This window comes from Leptinotarsa decemlineata, unplaced genomic scaffold, assembly GCF_025532065.1.
Source record: "Leptinotarsa decemlineata unplaced genomic scaffold, Ldec_3_MD MMD2_tig00000251_RagTag_RagTag, whole genome shotgun sequence".
NCBI lineage: Eukaryota > Metazoa > Arthropoda > Insecta > Coleoptera > Chrysomelidae > Leptinotarsa > Leptinotarsa decemlineata.
The window spans coordinates 1,584,822-1,600,528 of record NW_027412547.1 but is presented as its reverse complement, the minus strand read 5'-3'; the positions used below and the strand labels follow the sequence as shown (position 1 = coordinate 1,600,528).

At 33.9% G+C, this 15,707-nt stretch overlaps 1 protein-coding gene across 1 annotated transcript in view; it reads right to left on the bottom strand.

The window, feature by feature from the left end:
- shot (dystonin-like protein short stop) overlaps nucleotides 1-15,707 on the bottom strand; it is a 247,145-nt gene that overhangs the window by 96,827 nt on the left and 134,611 nt on the right. The window contains 7 exon segments of the mRNA XM_074173472.1: nucleotides 3,306-3,517; nucleotides 3,520-3,532; nucleotides 7,612-7,695; nucleotides 7,754-8,550; nucleotides 11,248-11,692; nucleotides 14,186-14,414; nucleotides 14,618-14,859. Coding sequence (XP_074029573.1) covers nucleotides 3,306-3,517; nucleotides 3,520-3,532; nucleotides 7,612-7,695; nucleotides 7,754-8,550; nucleotides 11,248-11,692; nucleotides 14,186-14,414; nucleotides 14,618-14,859 — 2,022 coding nt within the window.

Sequence of the window (15,707 nt, the reverse complement as noted above, 5' to 3'; positions counted from 1 at the left end):
CACTATAAAAATCATATACATATATTATATATAAGACTACCTGGGTTTTACCTACCCAATTAATGACTATTACTGGAGTTTTATCCAACACCAAACCGATATTTTTAACACCCCGACACAAAGTTATTATCTTCAAGAGGAAGATTAATCTTTTAATCAGTTCAATCTTCCACCATACTCCCCAGACTTCATCGAATCCCGATCACGCAATTTTTATTCTGACGGAATAAATCATCTTGTGTTACATTGGCAAAAGTGCACTGATTCAAATTCACCGAGATATAACAGTTCAAAAGTAGACTCATAAAAACGGACAAAACTTTTCCAAACAACCTAATATTTCTCTCAATCATATATTTTTTAGAAAACAAGTGACCGTAAAATTAATATACCTCAATTTTGAATCGTTCATTAAAACAATTATATAAACAAAACAAGCTCAAGTCTTTTGAAATTGTTTTCAACACTACAAAAACATGATGTCATAGTTTATTTACAGGCACCTATCAAATACATCCGACTGTTTGTCTAACTGAATACAAGCGTCACCTTAATTAGGATTTTTATATATTGAAAAATCATTTTCCAGAGAAACAAATAGAACCAAATTTCTAGTTTATTTTTGGTGATCGCGAATATTATGTAAATTCAATGATATTGAACAAAGGGTCAAGTAAAAGTGGTTGTGATTTCTAATTCGATCCAACATCAATCAGTAGCACTGGAAATCTTAGGTTGATTTGAAAAATTCAATGAATCTTATTTCATACCGTGTTTTACCCTCTACCACTATTTTACATTCCATTCATAGCTATGTTGATTGAAACATAATCCATATTTCTTCTAGATTTGATTTCTATATATGTATAAGTGGAAAATGTATAATTAAAGTAAATTAATGACATAATATTCGTGTAGAGTATTACCTGAAAGTTATGATGTAATACCCAAGAAAATACCTTTCAAAAACCCCCCAATTTCGTGAGACATGAGAACATCATTATAGCGCTAATTTATGACGTAATAAGTACTCTGTTCAAAGCCTCGGTAGATAACAACAATATCCTTAGGTGGATTGAAGGGCACGACAGGAGTAAAGGTAATCGCATTGGCGACTCTTCAGCCAAGGAAGCGGCTGGACTAGAAATTTTAGGACCCAGTGACACCTACGGCCTGATGACTTCGACAATTGCGGAACTAGCGAAACGTCACACCCATGTTCAACACCTAACAGTAGGACTGACTGACTGACTGACTGACTGGACACTGTCAATTAAGGAAACACCTCCACAATATGGGGCTAGTGGATACACCTCCATGCAGGATGTGTGAGAAAGAAGATGAAACTGTCAGGCATGTCCTATGCGAATGTCCGGAGTTATCGTTAATAAGGAGATGTCTCCCAGAGACCTGTCCACCTTCCTGGAAAGGACATGACAATGACCTAGGAGGACAACTCCTCGGGAGGGTGTACACTCACCCTCCCTACTCTACAGATACAGAGCTGTCAATTCTAACATCCCACAGAACTCCAAGGAAATATTGATCAGTTTGTACTGCACTAATTTTTGATTGAGTACTAATTTTTGATTGAGTTCAACTTGAATAATAATTATATGATGAACTAATTGCAAAAAAATATGCAAAATATTTGGCAAGGCCTTCACTTAAACATTTGTGAATTTTGTATTTGAAACCAGGTTTTCAAGTGTTGTTTCAATTACTTGAAGTGGATTATTTGTACCAAGTGTTGATTCAATTTGCTTGTATTATTTGTAAAGATGAATTTTATATGTAAAAATACCAAGAAGTATAGCTCATCCACGAAGTGGACCATTCTGATTTATTTTCAATATTTCGTTCTTGGTTTTTGGAGCAACGTGGAACAAAACACTTCTTTACAGCCACTGCTATGTAAAAACCTTTTACCAATGATAACAACATAGCAGGACATCTTGAACTGGCATTATAACAATACTTATATTCAGTGTTATCTACTATCCCCGTCAATACCTACCGTTAAAGCCGTAATTAGCGGCATTGACAGGGTTACTGAGAGTATTCAGAAGGTCAGTGGAAGAGGCGTTTTCAGTCTCAAATACTGTCGAGCCACAGCACTCTTGATAAAAAAAAATGATAAAAAGATCCTTTAATTTTCAGCCTCCCATTCACGAAGGTTCTGAGTACACTTAAAAGTGACCCTGCTAAATAATGTCAAATTGGTACTACAATTTCTAAAGTTATTTATATTTACGAACAAATTGATATCAAGTGAAAGATTGTTTACATTGTGGTTCATAAATTAAAGATCGGAACAAAACATGCCCAACAGATTTCGACTATTGCTCCATCTATCAACACGAGTACAAAGTTTGGTTCAAATTCATTTCTCACGTAACGAGTTTAAGATGAAACAAAAGCGAATCTGTTTGAACACCAGGGTTTTTACATGGGGAATATTCCTCCTGACAAAAATCAAGTAGTTTTTAAAAAAGAGCTCTAAACAACGCATTTTAAACTTATCATTTCAACATTTTTCTTTAAAAAATTATTTAATTACTTAAAAAAGAGGAATGGAATAATGCATTCAACATTTAAAGGGATTCGTTTCTATTTCTTCATTTGGCAACATCGGTTATAGCTAATAAAGAACAATGAATCTGTTACCTGTATGAGACAAAGAAAGATGACATATTTCAGAGGCGTGATGTTCTGTTTACTTATGTTCCGAGTTCCAAGACATTCTGTGACATATGACATTTTGTGCACCTAACCTATCTTCCTTTATATAAATAAATAACAAAACAACCGTTGTTTATGTGGCTTGTGGAGGTAGTATTGAACTATAATTCATATTTTGCCTTAATCGTTGATTTATAAAGATAATTTTTCTTTTTTAAAGTAGAATATCTAGGTACGTATAAATTATTTCAACTTGACATAGGCGCTGTTGCCAATATGTGAATTAGAAACAAATCCCTTTAAAAGTCAATACCCAACATTTGAAACATCAATTTGAATACTTTTTTGAAGTGAATTTGAAAAACTCATGAATTAAACTCAACTTTATTTTGTTCAAACTTGTATTTGCTGCCATAACCCAAATTGAGGAACATTCCCCATTGTCTGATACTTCTTTGGGATTGGTTTTTGCGAAAAAGATGATACCACTTTTCTCACTGTTCTGGAGGTGTTTGAATTTTTCCCAGATATCAGTGTTCTCCATCATTTTCAATTGATAGCTTTGCATTCTTACACAGCTGCAAAGATACAAAAAAAGTGGTAATAAAGAAAAAATCACTCACCAAAGTAACAATATCCCGTTTGCATCTGTCTGCGATCTCCTTCAGTCGCCCGTACAGGAAGTCCACCAGGTACTGGTACCTCTCGTTGAAGTGATCCAACTCGTCCGCGACCAGGTCCGCTCCGGATGGCTGGCCTCTGCTCCTCGACCAGAATGCTGCGTCGGCGTCCAACGATGGTTGGTCCTCCAGCAGGGCTTCGCGGAACTTCTGCGCCCCTTGCTCCAGATCTGGTGTTAGGGTTAGAGGTTAGGTGTTAGGTTAGTCCAGTAAGTGCGTGTGGTGAGTCGAAATTACATGGAAGCGAGTGATATTGGTGGTGGTGTGGTGGTGCATGGAGAAGACTCAATCGATGGAATCAGGTAAGTACTTGTTTGAACCAGTTCATTTATATTTGAGAGCTTTGAATCCCTTGAAGATACTTCTAGTGAAATGATCTTATTTTAAATTGTCAAAGGTTCATAATGGCAGAATGACACTTTGAACCCTCGACATTTTACTCAGATCTGATTTTTCAAAATAATAAAAATACGGAGGGAAGGGAGTCTGTTCTCTAACAATAGACCTATTCGGAGGTATAAAATAATGAAGAATTGTCAATAATATTTTCAGATGAAACCTTATGAAAACGATATTTATGACTAAGAACTGTTACTGTTTATCTAATTTCCATCGATTAGGTCTTCAAAACATGTTCATCATCAAAATATTCGAGTTTGTCATAACAAATTCAAATGAATGACACTCAATGATTCAGTAGAATCAATTTGAAATGCCCAATACTACGATAATTCATGAACACTGGGAAATCATCTTATAGGTTCGTATTTCCATTTTGCAAAAAAGTGATAACAGATTTGAAATCTATGTGAAGAAAAAATCAATGACATATTAAAAATATTGAAAATAACGAAATTACCAGGAACTCAATGTTCAGATGATTTCTTAAATTGAAATCAATATGGGAATGATCAAAAAGTAGTAGTAGAAAGCCAAAAACTTTCTTTCCCAAAAAATCAAAAAGTACTTATCTATTCATTTTTAGATTTTCATGGAATTATTTTCCAGCAGCTTTACTGCATTAACCTTTCTAGATTTAATATATATTAATATATATATATATATATATATATATATATATATATATATATATATATATATATATATAAGGAAAGTAGGTCGAGTGGCACCTTGTTTTAAAGGTCTTTCGAATACCTTTACAACTCTGTTGAAAGAAAATTTTTGTAATGATTAGTTTTCGAGATAATTTGAAGTTGAAATTGCCATGTTAATAATTATTAGACAGACCACTCGGTAACTTGTATGCCTGAATAAAATTTTTTTCGAGCAGTTCTTCTTATCAGTTTTTTGTTAAATAAAATCCCTTTTTAAAAATTAATACCCACTCCTCTACTTTCAGTTTTCATTAGTACATCGTTCGATTGTTTTGTTTAAACGGGTCGTGTATTGTTATTTGTTTAAAAATGCCTTACACTACTGCTGAAAGGGTTTCAGTTATTGCTTTATTTTTTGACAACGACCAAAATGCTAATAGAACATCAATTTTATTTAACGAGCAAAACCCTGGTAAACACCTAAAGCAGAAATCACGTTCTGGATTTGGTCACAAAATTCAGGGAGACAGGTTCGGTTTTAAATAAGAAAAGAAATGTTCAGAGAAGGGTAGTGAATGACGATAATGTGATTGGAGTGATTGGTCAAGTCATCGCCAATCCCAGGTTGAATACCAGAGGTTTATCAGCAATGGCCGGAATAAGCCATATGAGCGCATGGACAATCCTTAAAAACCACAAATTCCATCCTTACAAAATTAAAATTGTTCATGAACTCAATGAGGATGATTTTGACCGGAAACAGGAGTTTTGTGAGGGCATGAGAGAGAGAGATCAATGCAAAATGCCTAGCTGCTTTATAACATCTGTTTTTCGGACGAAAGCTCATTTTTAAATGGTTGCGTGAACCATCACAATTGCCGTTATTGGTCGGATGAAAACCCAAGACAATACGCAGAAATACATACCCAACATCCCCAAAAGTTGAAGGTCTGGACCGGAATATTAGGCAATCATATTATAGGTCCATTTTTCATTGATGAAAATTTAACCGGTGATTCTTATTTACAACTTTTTGAAGAGGCAATACCTCGTATAGTTGAAACAATTGAACAGGATTCAAGATGTCAAGATGAATTTATCCATTTTCAACAAGACGGTGCACCACCCCACTATGCCCAGCAGGTTCGAAATTTTTTGAATAATCATTTTGAAGGACAACGGATTGGCAGAAGAGGTCCAATTGAATGGCCAGCACAATCACCAGATTTAACACCACTGGACTACTTTTCGTGGGAATATTCAAAGTCTAAAGTTTATGCTACACAGCCAGCCAATTTGGATGAATTACGTCGTAGAATTATTGATGAATGCCGAGCTATAACTCCTGAGATGTTGAATAATGTAAGAACAAAATTCGAACAAAATCTTTATTGTTGCATGGAGAAAAATGGCGCACATTTTGAACATTTACTCTAAATTTCCTATGTGGTGTTACTTTTTACCTTATTACCTTATTAGGTGTTACTTTTTTGTGTGTGCTTTAAAAACAATTATTGGGATTTATCAACCCTAAAACAGTTTTTTGAACTTTTCTGTGTCATCAGCATTCAAGGAAATCAGCAGGTTGTATTCGTTGTGTACGTAAGTTTTTAGTATGATTCACTTTTTTATCAGAAGCATAAAATATCCACGTCAAAAGGCAACATTCATAAGGAGGTGCCACTCAGTTTACCTAAAATGTAAGGGTGGTAACCAACCCCATCCCCCGAAAAAATCTCCTTGTAGTAAACAAATAATTCTTACTTTTTTACGAAATCAAATGGACACGTATTAGCAGGTTGTCATAAAAAGTAGAATTTTTTTTATGAAAGTTCTAAACGTAAATTGTACTTTGAACACAATTTGATATAGTTCAAAAAGAGTTGAACTCAATAAAAATACCTTTAAATCTTCAAATCATCCCGAAAACTAATCGTTACAAAAAATTTCTTTTAACAGAGATGTAAATGTATTCGAAAGACCTTTAAAACAAGGTGCCACTCGACCTACTTTCCCTATCTAAATAAGGGTCGTCGGACGCCCCCCTCCAAGGGGGTGCGTACTACAAAAAATCTGATTAGTCTGAAAGGTATCCCCTTCAATTAGAAATCGACGTGTCTGATGTTTTTTTAAAAATCTTACTTTTTATATTCAAAAACGCCTCTGTTAAGTTTTCGTTGTTACACACTATATATATATGTATATATATATATATATATATATATATATATATATATATATATATATATATATAATTTTATATATATATATATAATTTTTTCTTATAGTTACATGTCCTCCCTCCACAGTTGTTTTAGTTTTGGAGTAGAATTTCATAGAGTTTATAAAAGATAAATATTTTGTTTCAAATATCCTTTCCACAATTTGTCAAATGATTTGACTGAAAATCCCCAAAAATGTAATATAGATATTGTCAAATATTTTTTGATTGAAGAGAGGGTTCAATAGGTACATCATTAGCGCCAAATAATCAATATGTAATAATTGCCACAAAGCTTGGTGAATATTAAGAGTATTTGATGAACATATTTGATGTGAAATGCAAATGCAATTTTGTGGAACAAAGTAATCATCATAAGGATGATTCATCAATAGATTTACTGAAGAGTTCGACTGTCGGGACAAAAAAAACTAAAGAAACTTTTTCAAGAGCCGAATTTTTCAGTTAATCCTCCTGAACGCAAAATGGGATGGTTCAAAATTTCTAAACAGTAAGCGACTCAATTTTGATAACCATTTCTTATGAGAAAGTGATCATCATATTATTTTAAGAACTAAACTGTCTACAAATTATTGCTGTAGAATATTTCCATAAGAACAATAGAAAGATTTGAAAGACAGAGGAAGCTGAGGAAAAAGATAAAGAAAAAGTTGTTAAAGACAAATACTAGTTACCCCAAAGATGCATTTGTGAACGTTGGAAAGTTAATGCGTAGTCTACTAGCCACCACCTAGGAACTGAGGAAGGATGAGCGTCCATCACCGCATTAACAGTGTTACTACAACTGTAATATCTAAATCTAACAATGGAAGGCTTAATAGTTAGAGAGAATAAAAGAGACTGGAAGACTATTTACAAAGATTCCCATTCACTCCACTCAGGCATACAATAATAACCTAATTAACCTAAAAGTGACTGGACGATAATACCTATCAACGTAATCGATCTTTACCTTGCCCTCCCTGATAAATCTGCCTCCGTTGATGTTCACCTGTTCAATTTTCGGGGCCCGCTCTACGACGCTGTTCAACAAGTTCTGCAAAAAAACCATTCCGTCAATTATTATTTAACTTCGTTTATCTGAAAATACTCACTCTCGTGACATCTAAATGCTCCTTGGCTCGCTCTTTGATAGGCTGGAGGTTGTCCAATTTTCCGTACTGCTCGTCCAACCACGCATCTTCGATCTGTTTGGCTTCCCCGTAGTTCTTCAGGAGGTCGTATGCTTGCTTGCATCCTCTAAGCCTATCTGCAAGCTGCGTGCAGACGTGACTCCATCTGTTGTTGAGCTTCTGAACCTCCTTGTCCAACCGTTCAACGTCAGAGTGAGGACCTCTTTGGTTCGGCCTTGATTTCTCAGTCAAACGCCTTGTATTATCAAAATCGTCGTTCAGCTGGTCCATGACTATTTGCTGTTGACCAACCGCGGACTCCAGTTTGAGTAAATCATCATGCACAGCTTCCAACCCCTTCTTTGTATTTGGCAGTTCATCGAACAGGGCTAGTTTGTTCTCAAACTCGGATATTACTTGTGATGCTTCCTCCATTCCATTCAGAACAATCTCGATGCACTTCAAGCGCTCGATGTAGATGTTGCTCGTGTTCCAGATGTACTTCCACTTATCGAGGACTTTTTCAAGGTCTTTTTTGTGCTGGGGAGTTTTCAGCGTGATCGATCTGAAGGTGTCTTTTACCTGTTCGATTTCAGGTTCGAGATTTTGGAGTCGTGACTCGAACTCTTTGTGTTCCAGAACAAGGTGTTGGAGGGTGTCAATGTCGCGGGGTAGAGGCGATAGGACTCGTTGATTTATAGTACGTTCGGCTTCTTCTAATACGATCTGCAGATTTGAGATTTGAGTGTTGAAGACTCTCGTTTGGTTTTTGCTTTCCTCTGAAAGAGATATGAGGATGTCAACCGCTAGATACATAAAATAATAATATGTAGACAGAGATGGGAAGAGGGGAGATTTCTGAAAGTTTACAGCAGTACTAAGTTTCAATAAGTTAGGACTGAAAAGTAGTCTCTAGAATTATTTCTGGAGAAATGGAATTTCAAAGTTTAAAATTTTTTTTTTGATTTAATTATAGGTAGTCTTTCTACAGGTTACAATGCAGATGTGACTATAATTTCAACTTGTGAAAATTTCTAATGACAATGTAGTTGGATTTTATGACTTTCCAATTTGCTGTAGTTTGAATGGTATTTTAACAATGAATCTCACTGCTTTGAATTATTCAATTTCTACTTCCTCTGTATCAAAAATTGATTTAATTCTTGTTGAATATTCATGATAGGCATTGATGCAATACAAATATTTTACCTGGAAAAATTTAAAAACCTTTGACTTTTACATCTTCATAGAACAAAAGTGTGTGAATTTTCAAAGAAAGCAATTAAGTATAATGAAGTTAAATTTTTGGGAAAAATTTTGGATGAACTATTAAGTATATGCAGTATTATATTAAGTATATTACCCAGATTCATATCAGCATTAACTGACATTCCTTTTGTCTTGAGATCAATAAACCTTAATCAATAATTTAATTGATCAACTATTTATTTCACAAGGAGCATACAATTTGTTTATAGGAGGGAAATAAACAAAACAAACAGTAATGACCTAAACAATAATAATGAGTTTCACAAATAATTATTTAGAAAAAAAATTATGACAACAAATGGTTTTTCAAATTTATTTTATATTTCAGGTGGATATTGCATAGTTTCATTCCAGCACAATGGATGTATTGTTTGTCTATATTTGTTTGGATTTGGATTATTATTAAGTTATTCCAGAATCTAGATAAATTAGCATATTGCTTACTATTAATTTTGAAAAATTAATCTGAATGTTATATGTTACTTTTAATTATATAAATGAAAGTCTGAATTTTCAATGCATATAATGAAGAAATATCTAGTAGTTTCTTTGTTTGACATATATTTTATATATATATATATATATATATATATATATATATATATATATATATATATACATTTGATTATTTTATTTTGAATTATTTTTAATAGTTTTATCTACAGTGTGTCTCACTTCTCATGGAAACACCCCCGTATCTTCCATAATATTCGAGGTAGAACGATGAAACTCTCTGGACTGATGGAAATGCTAAAAATGCACCTACCACCTGAATGGGGTTGGCCAAAGTGATATACACTGTCCGCCACTCGCGATGGAACATTCCATTTTTATGGTAGAACATATTAGGGGGCAAAATAGGCTCAAAATTCCCCCAGATTCGTGATCAGGACTACCAACTTACTACGATGACACTTTTTTTCTGAAAAAAATTCAGTCCTGAAAAATCCGAATTTGTTTCACTTCTCATGGAAACACCCCCGTATCTTCCGTAATAATTAAAGTAGATTTTTTTTTTATTTTTACATCAAAACAAGAAGAAAATTGAATGAAACTGATGTAATTCAATTCCTTCAAATGATTTCAGACAACAATTCAGCCAGTAGGGAAAATAATCTAAATTCTACCTGTTTACCGAGTGCGATTTTTTCTTTAAAAATTAAACAGTTGTTTCGGTGTTGCAATGAGTATGAAGATTAATTTTGTTTCGGATGGTAAAATGTTTCCTCAATATTTTGATAAAGGACCCCGCACATTTCTTATGAGAAATGGCTTGCCTTGAATTTTGCCAAAATTTTGATGTGTTGTAGTTCTTGATGTGCTGATTGAAAGTGTCCACAGCCAAAGCTCAGAATTGTACAGTTTTCGAGATGTGAACCTTTGAATATAGATTTTTTCCATTTTTTGCAGTTTTTGCTCATCAATCGAGAGCTCTCACTTCTGGTTGGGATAGAATTTGGATGTTCAGCAAACAGAATTAGTTTTACGAATAATCTTCTTCAGTTATAATAGATGCCGCCATCGATAATTTTTCATACACTGCTTCACACTATCTCGATAATCTGAGAATGTGGTGCTGTGACATTTTCCTCAGATAAGCTCAAAATGGATGATAGCATCTCACAGCATCTGTATCTTTCATACCTGAGAGTACTTTCCAGATAGAATGAAGGGGTTCAGGTATTGGAAGCTAACTATTTTGCGCCCTAATGTGTTTTACCTAAAAATGGGGTGTTCCATCGCGAATGGCGGACAGTGTATATCACTTTGTCTAACCCCATTCAGGTGGTAGGTGCATTTTGAGCATTTCCATCAGTCCTGAGAGTTTCATCGTTCTACCTCGAATATTACGGAAGATACAGGGGTGTTTCCATGAGAAGTGAGACACACTGTACATATATCTTTCGAGATATTTCAGATATTTCAAACAAAACAAATTGCATGATTTAAACAAAATACTGATACTTGGAGAAACTTGCTTCCTTAAAATTAGTATATGTTTATCTGTCTTTGAATTTTTATATATGTACACTCTTAGGTTAGTGTCACATTCGACACTTGAATGCTCATATCAAAAGAATTCCCTGAAGTACTTCAAAATTAGAAATATTCACCAAGTGTGATGGATTTCCATAAAGTAGTGGGGAAAGGTCTTAAGTGTCGCCACTCCTACTAATAAATCTAACCAACTCGAATAAATGACTCACCTTCAGCCCTAGCTCGCTTTTCAAATTCATCAAACAGCCTGTTGACCTCGTCCATTTCCCTCTTCAACCTCCTGAGCTGCGGATCCGAAGGGTCACCTTCAGCCATCAATTTGTCCGCGTCTTCGTTCAATGCTCTTCTGATGGCGTTTCGCTGATCGGCGCCAATAGCAATGAACTGCGGTAGATCCCACCCCTTCACGACTTTGATGGTGGCGAAAATCATGTTCTGCCGCATCCTGAGCTGTTTCTTTTGCCAGAGAGCTAGTGAGCGGTCGTAGTGCCTTCGCAGGCGTTCAGCAGCGTCAAGGGATTCTTTGTCTGGTGGGGGGATGACGAAACAGACCCCGGGTACTTGGCATTCGACGCCTTTGGAGTTGTGGACGCGCCATTTTGTTCTACCGGAGTTGTCGGTCAGGGTGCACTCCTTATTCGTCTCGATTACAAACTGAATAAAATAATAATAATAATAATAATAATAATAAGAAAAACTATTTCTAGAATAATATTTATTTAAATAAATGAATTATCTAAAACCTTATGGAGTCGAACTTGGTAACAGTAGTAATTCAATAAAATACATTATTTCAGAACATAAAAACCTTGATACAACATGTGAACTATGTTGTGTAATGATTCATCGATTTATCAAACTATGAAAAAAATGTTGATAAGATGTTATTAACCTTTTTGGGAAAGAAAGTTTTTGGCTTTCTACTACTCCATCTTGATACAAAAAAAGAATGAGGGAATCTTCCAAAGAAAGGAAGGAAGTAATCAATTTGAAAATAAGTAACTCTATACATGGATATGTAGATCATGCAAAGAAGTAACTTTCAGACACAAACTGAAAGAAAGTCCTCCTGAAACAGCTACTTTCATATAAACATTGAATTACACGAAAGAAAAAAATTCTTTTGTAACAAATACTTCTATATGAACACTGAATTATACAGGAGATACTTTTCTCTACTCAGTTTGTATTTCAAACATTCGTTTTGGAATAAAAATCAGATATCATTCACATGAGTTCTACTTTAAATGAATGGTAACAAATTGCACTTACATGGAACACTATCATCCTCACTGGTATACATCGATGTTTCGCCTTAAGACACTTGCCCCAAGGCTCTTCAGTACCAAATTGGATAACATTATAGAAAATACATACACTTCATTCATGAATTACGATTTTTAATGTCACGGAAAAAGCTTGATCTGCTTATGTCATCGATGACATCGTAATGACATTCATTCACCTATTTGATTTAATCCCAGCCAAGAGGAATATTATTTGAATTGAAGGGGTTATATTTTTAGGAGTGATAATTTTTGGGAAAGAAAGTTTTTGGCTTTCTACTACTCCATCTTGATACAAAAAAAGAGGGAATCTTCCAAAGAAAGAAAGGAAGTAATCAATTTGAAAATAAGTAACTGTATGCATGGGTGTGTAGATCATGCAATGTTATTAACCATTCTCTCACCTAATTTTTATGATAATAAAATGAATTGATCACTTAAATAGATTTGACATTGCACCATAAATTTACGGTATAATGCATGTGAAATAGGGAATGTTCCTCAATTTGGGTTATTACAGCAAATGCAAGTTTGAACAAAATAAAGTTGAGTTCAATTCATGACTTTTTCAAATTCACTTCGAAAAGTATTCAAATTGATGTTTCAAATGTTGGGTTTTGATTTTCAAAGGGATTTGTTTCTAATTCACATATACTACAACAGGCAACAGGGCCTAGAGTTCAGGTTAGTAGTATGCTAGAAGAAGAAGAATCATGTCAATAGTGTCAAATTAAGGCAAAATATAAATTATTATAGTTCAATACCACCTCCACAAGCCACATAAACAACAGTTGTTTTATTATTTATTTATATAGAGGAAGATAGGATAGGTGCACAAAATTGAATTCAAATCCCTATCACCACTTAGTTTCAAGAAAAATTTGAAGAGATTCATGCTACAATCCGGTTCTCTTCTTTTATAACAGTTATCAGTTGACACCTATACATATGTTTTTACAATAAATATGAAGAAATCATCAAATTTATCATCATATTTGTAACATTATTTTCCACACATAGAACATATAATTTTCATTTATTCGTTTATTGCCTCTCTTTTCTACTTTTCTTCTGCTTCTCTCGCTTTTTTCCTTTTTTTTTTTCTTCTTTCTAGTTTTAATTAAGCAAACAATGTGTATTATTATAAGTTATCTCTTACTGGTTGGATGGAAGAGCAATTTCTGCCTTGATTCGTCATGCGCAGACGTTGAATTCTGCCATTTGTTAGGTTAGATTAGTATCCCTTGTACTGAGTAACCTTTTATTAAAAGCATTTATTATTATTATTATTATTATTATTATTAAAATGTCATATGTCACAGAATGTCTCGGAACCCGGAACATAAGTAAACAGAACAGCACGAACAGCTATAACCGATGTTGCCAAATGGTGAAATAGAAATGAATCCCTTTAAATGTTGAATGCATTATTTCATTTCTCTTTTTTAAGTATTTAAATGATTTTTCAAAGAAAAAGATTGAAACGATAAGTTTAAAATGCGTTGTTTTAGAGCTCTTTTATGAAAACTACTTGATTTTCATCAGGAGGAACATAAGAGAAGCTGAAAAGTTTCGGAAATTTGAAGATCTGTAAATCTGGGATTAAGGTAGAGCACCGATTTTTTCTTTTTGATTCGTAATTTACACGACAAAATAAGTAAGTATTTTGACAGGTGCAGCCTATCCAAAATTTTACCTTCTGTTCATAAAACGCGAGTTGTGAAATAAAAAATTCACAATTTTTCAACCTTCTTTAGAGTTTTAAAAACACTTTTCTTGTGAAGGGAAGATCAGATTCAAAGAAGAAAAAAACATTTTTACTCCAGAAAAATAGAAGAATAGATAGCCATTCATCACTCACATTGTTTTGTTTGTAATTGCACACCGCTGTGACGGTAAGGGGTCTCGTTACAGGTTGTCTTCTTTGTTTCAAAGGCACTATATCTTGAGCTCTGGCGGTCAGTTCTTGAACTCGATCGCCAAAAATGTTGAGTTCATCACGAAGGGCTTGCATGCCTTGCAAGAGTCGTTCTCCAACGTCCAAGCTGAACTCACCTTGACTGAATTCCGTGTTCATGATTTCATCTTTCCTGAAGCAAAGAATATTGCCCTGGTAGACTCATGTGTTTATATATATATATATATATATATATATATATATATATACAAAGAAAGAAACAATACATATAAAGGAAAAGATATGTTGACTGTAGAAATAATTTATTCAGGAAACAAATGAGATGATATACTTATGTAAACGATCCACATTTATTGTATCTTCAATTTTACTTACTCTTTGAGCCATTCTTCTGTGGTTTGTATATCTTTAAAAAACTGCTGGTATATCCGGGTATTTTGTAGGTGCTTCTCGAGGCAGTGGGTGAGCTGTAATAACCACGCCCATTGGGCATTCATAGCCGCCATGTGGGCTTCAATGGCTTTGGTAGCAGGATGGTTTTGGAGGACCAGATTTTCGCCTCTTTCTAACACGGCGCTGAATTGTATTTCACGTTTCTCTAATTCGCTCATTAGATGCTGAAACAAAAAAAAAGTTGTGTAAATTGATAGGTGTATATTTTTACAAGAGATTGATTTTTCCCAAAAAAAAGTTTTGGTTTTCTACTTCTCCATCTTCATACAGAAATGTGTGGAACTTCCAAAGAACGGTAAAAAGCACTTGATTTCAAAATAAACTCTTTACAAAGATGTGTAGATCTTGCAAAGAAGTAACTTTCAGAAATGAAAAAATACTTCTGTAGAAACAACTTTTATGTGAACTGGAATTATACAAAAAAAAAAATTTCCTATTTAGTTTGTACTCCAAACATTCGTTATGGAAATAAATCAGATATCATTCATAGGATTACTACACGATATAGTATAGGAAAGAGGTGAAATTTCACTTACTTGGAACAGCGTTAATGGCAGATATCCGATGTTTTGGAATTAGACATTTGCTTTATAAACGAATACAAGTCATAATTTCATGAACGAATTGAGTGTTTAATTTTATAATGTTATTCACATTGATGCTGAAGAGGCAATTCATATACTGTATTGTGTAGCAATCCTGTTTATAGTGAAACAAGAATATGTTAATGCACAGATACTGAAGGGAAGATAACAGAAAACAGAAGTGTAGGCTTCGTTACTGAAAAAGTGGTAGATACAGGAAATACATAAACGGTGCTGGAATGACGTAAAGTTGGAAAAAAATGTATGATATATTTTTTACCTCGTCTCCAATTCCATAATAAAGCTGCATTGATGAATTAAAAATATAATCAATGAAAACACAAACCGATGAATTTCATATTCAATTTCAGCATTCAATTCTATAGGTAAAATTACATAAATGAAAACAAACTTAATGGACTGAAAAA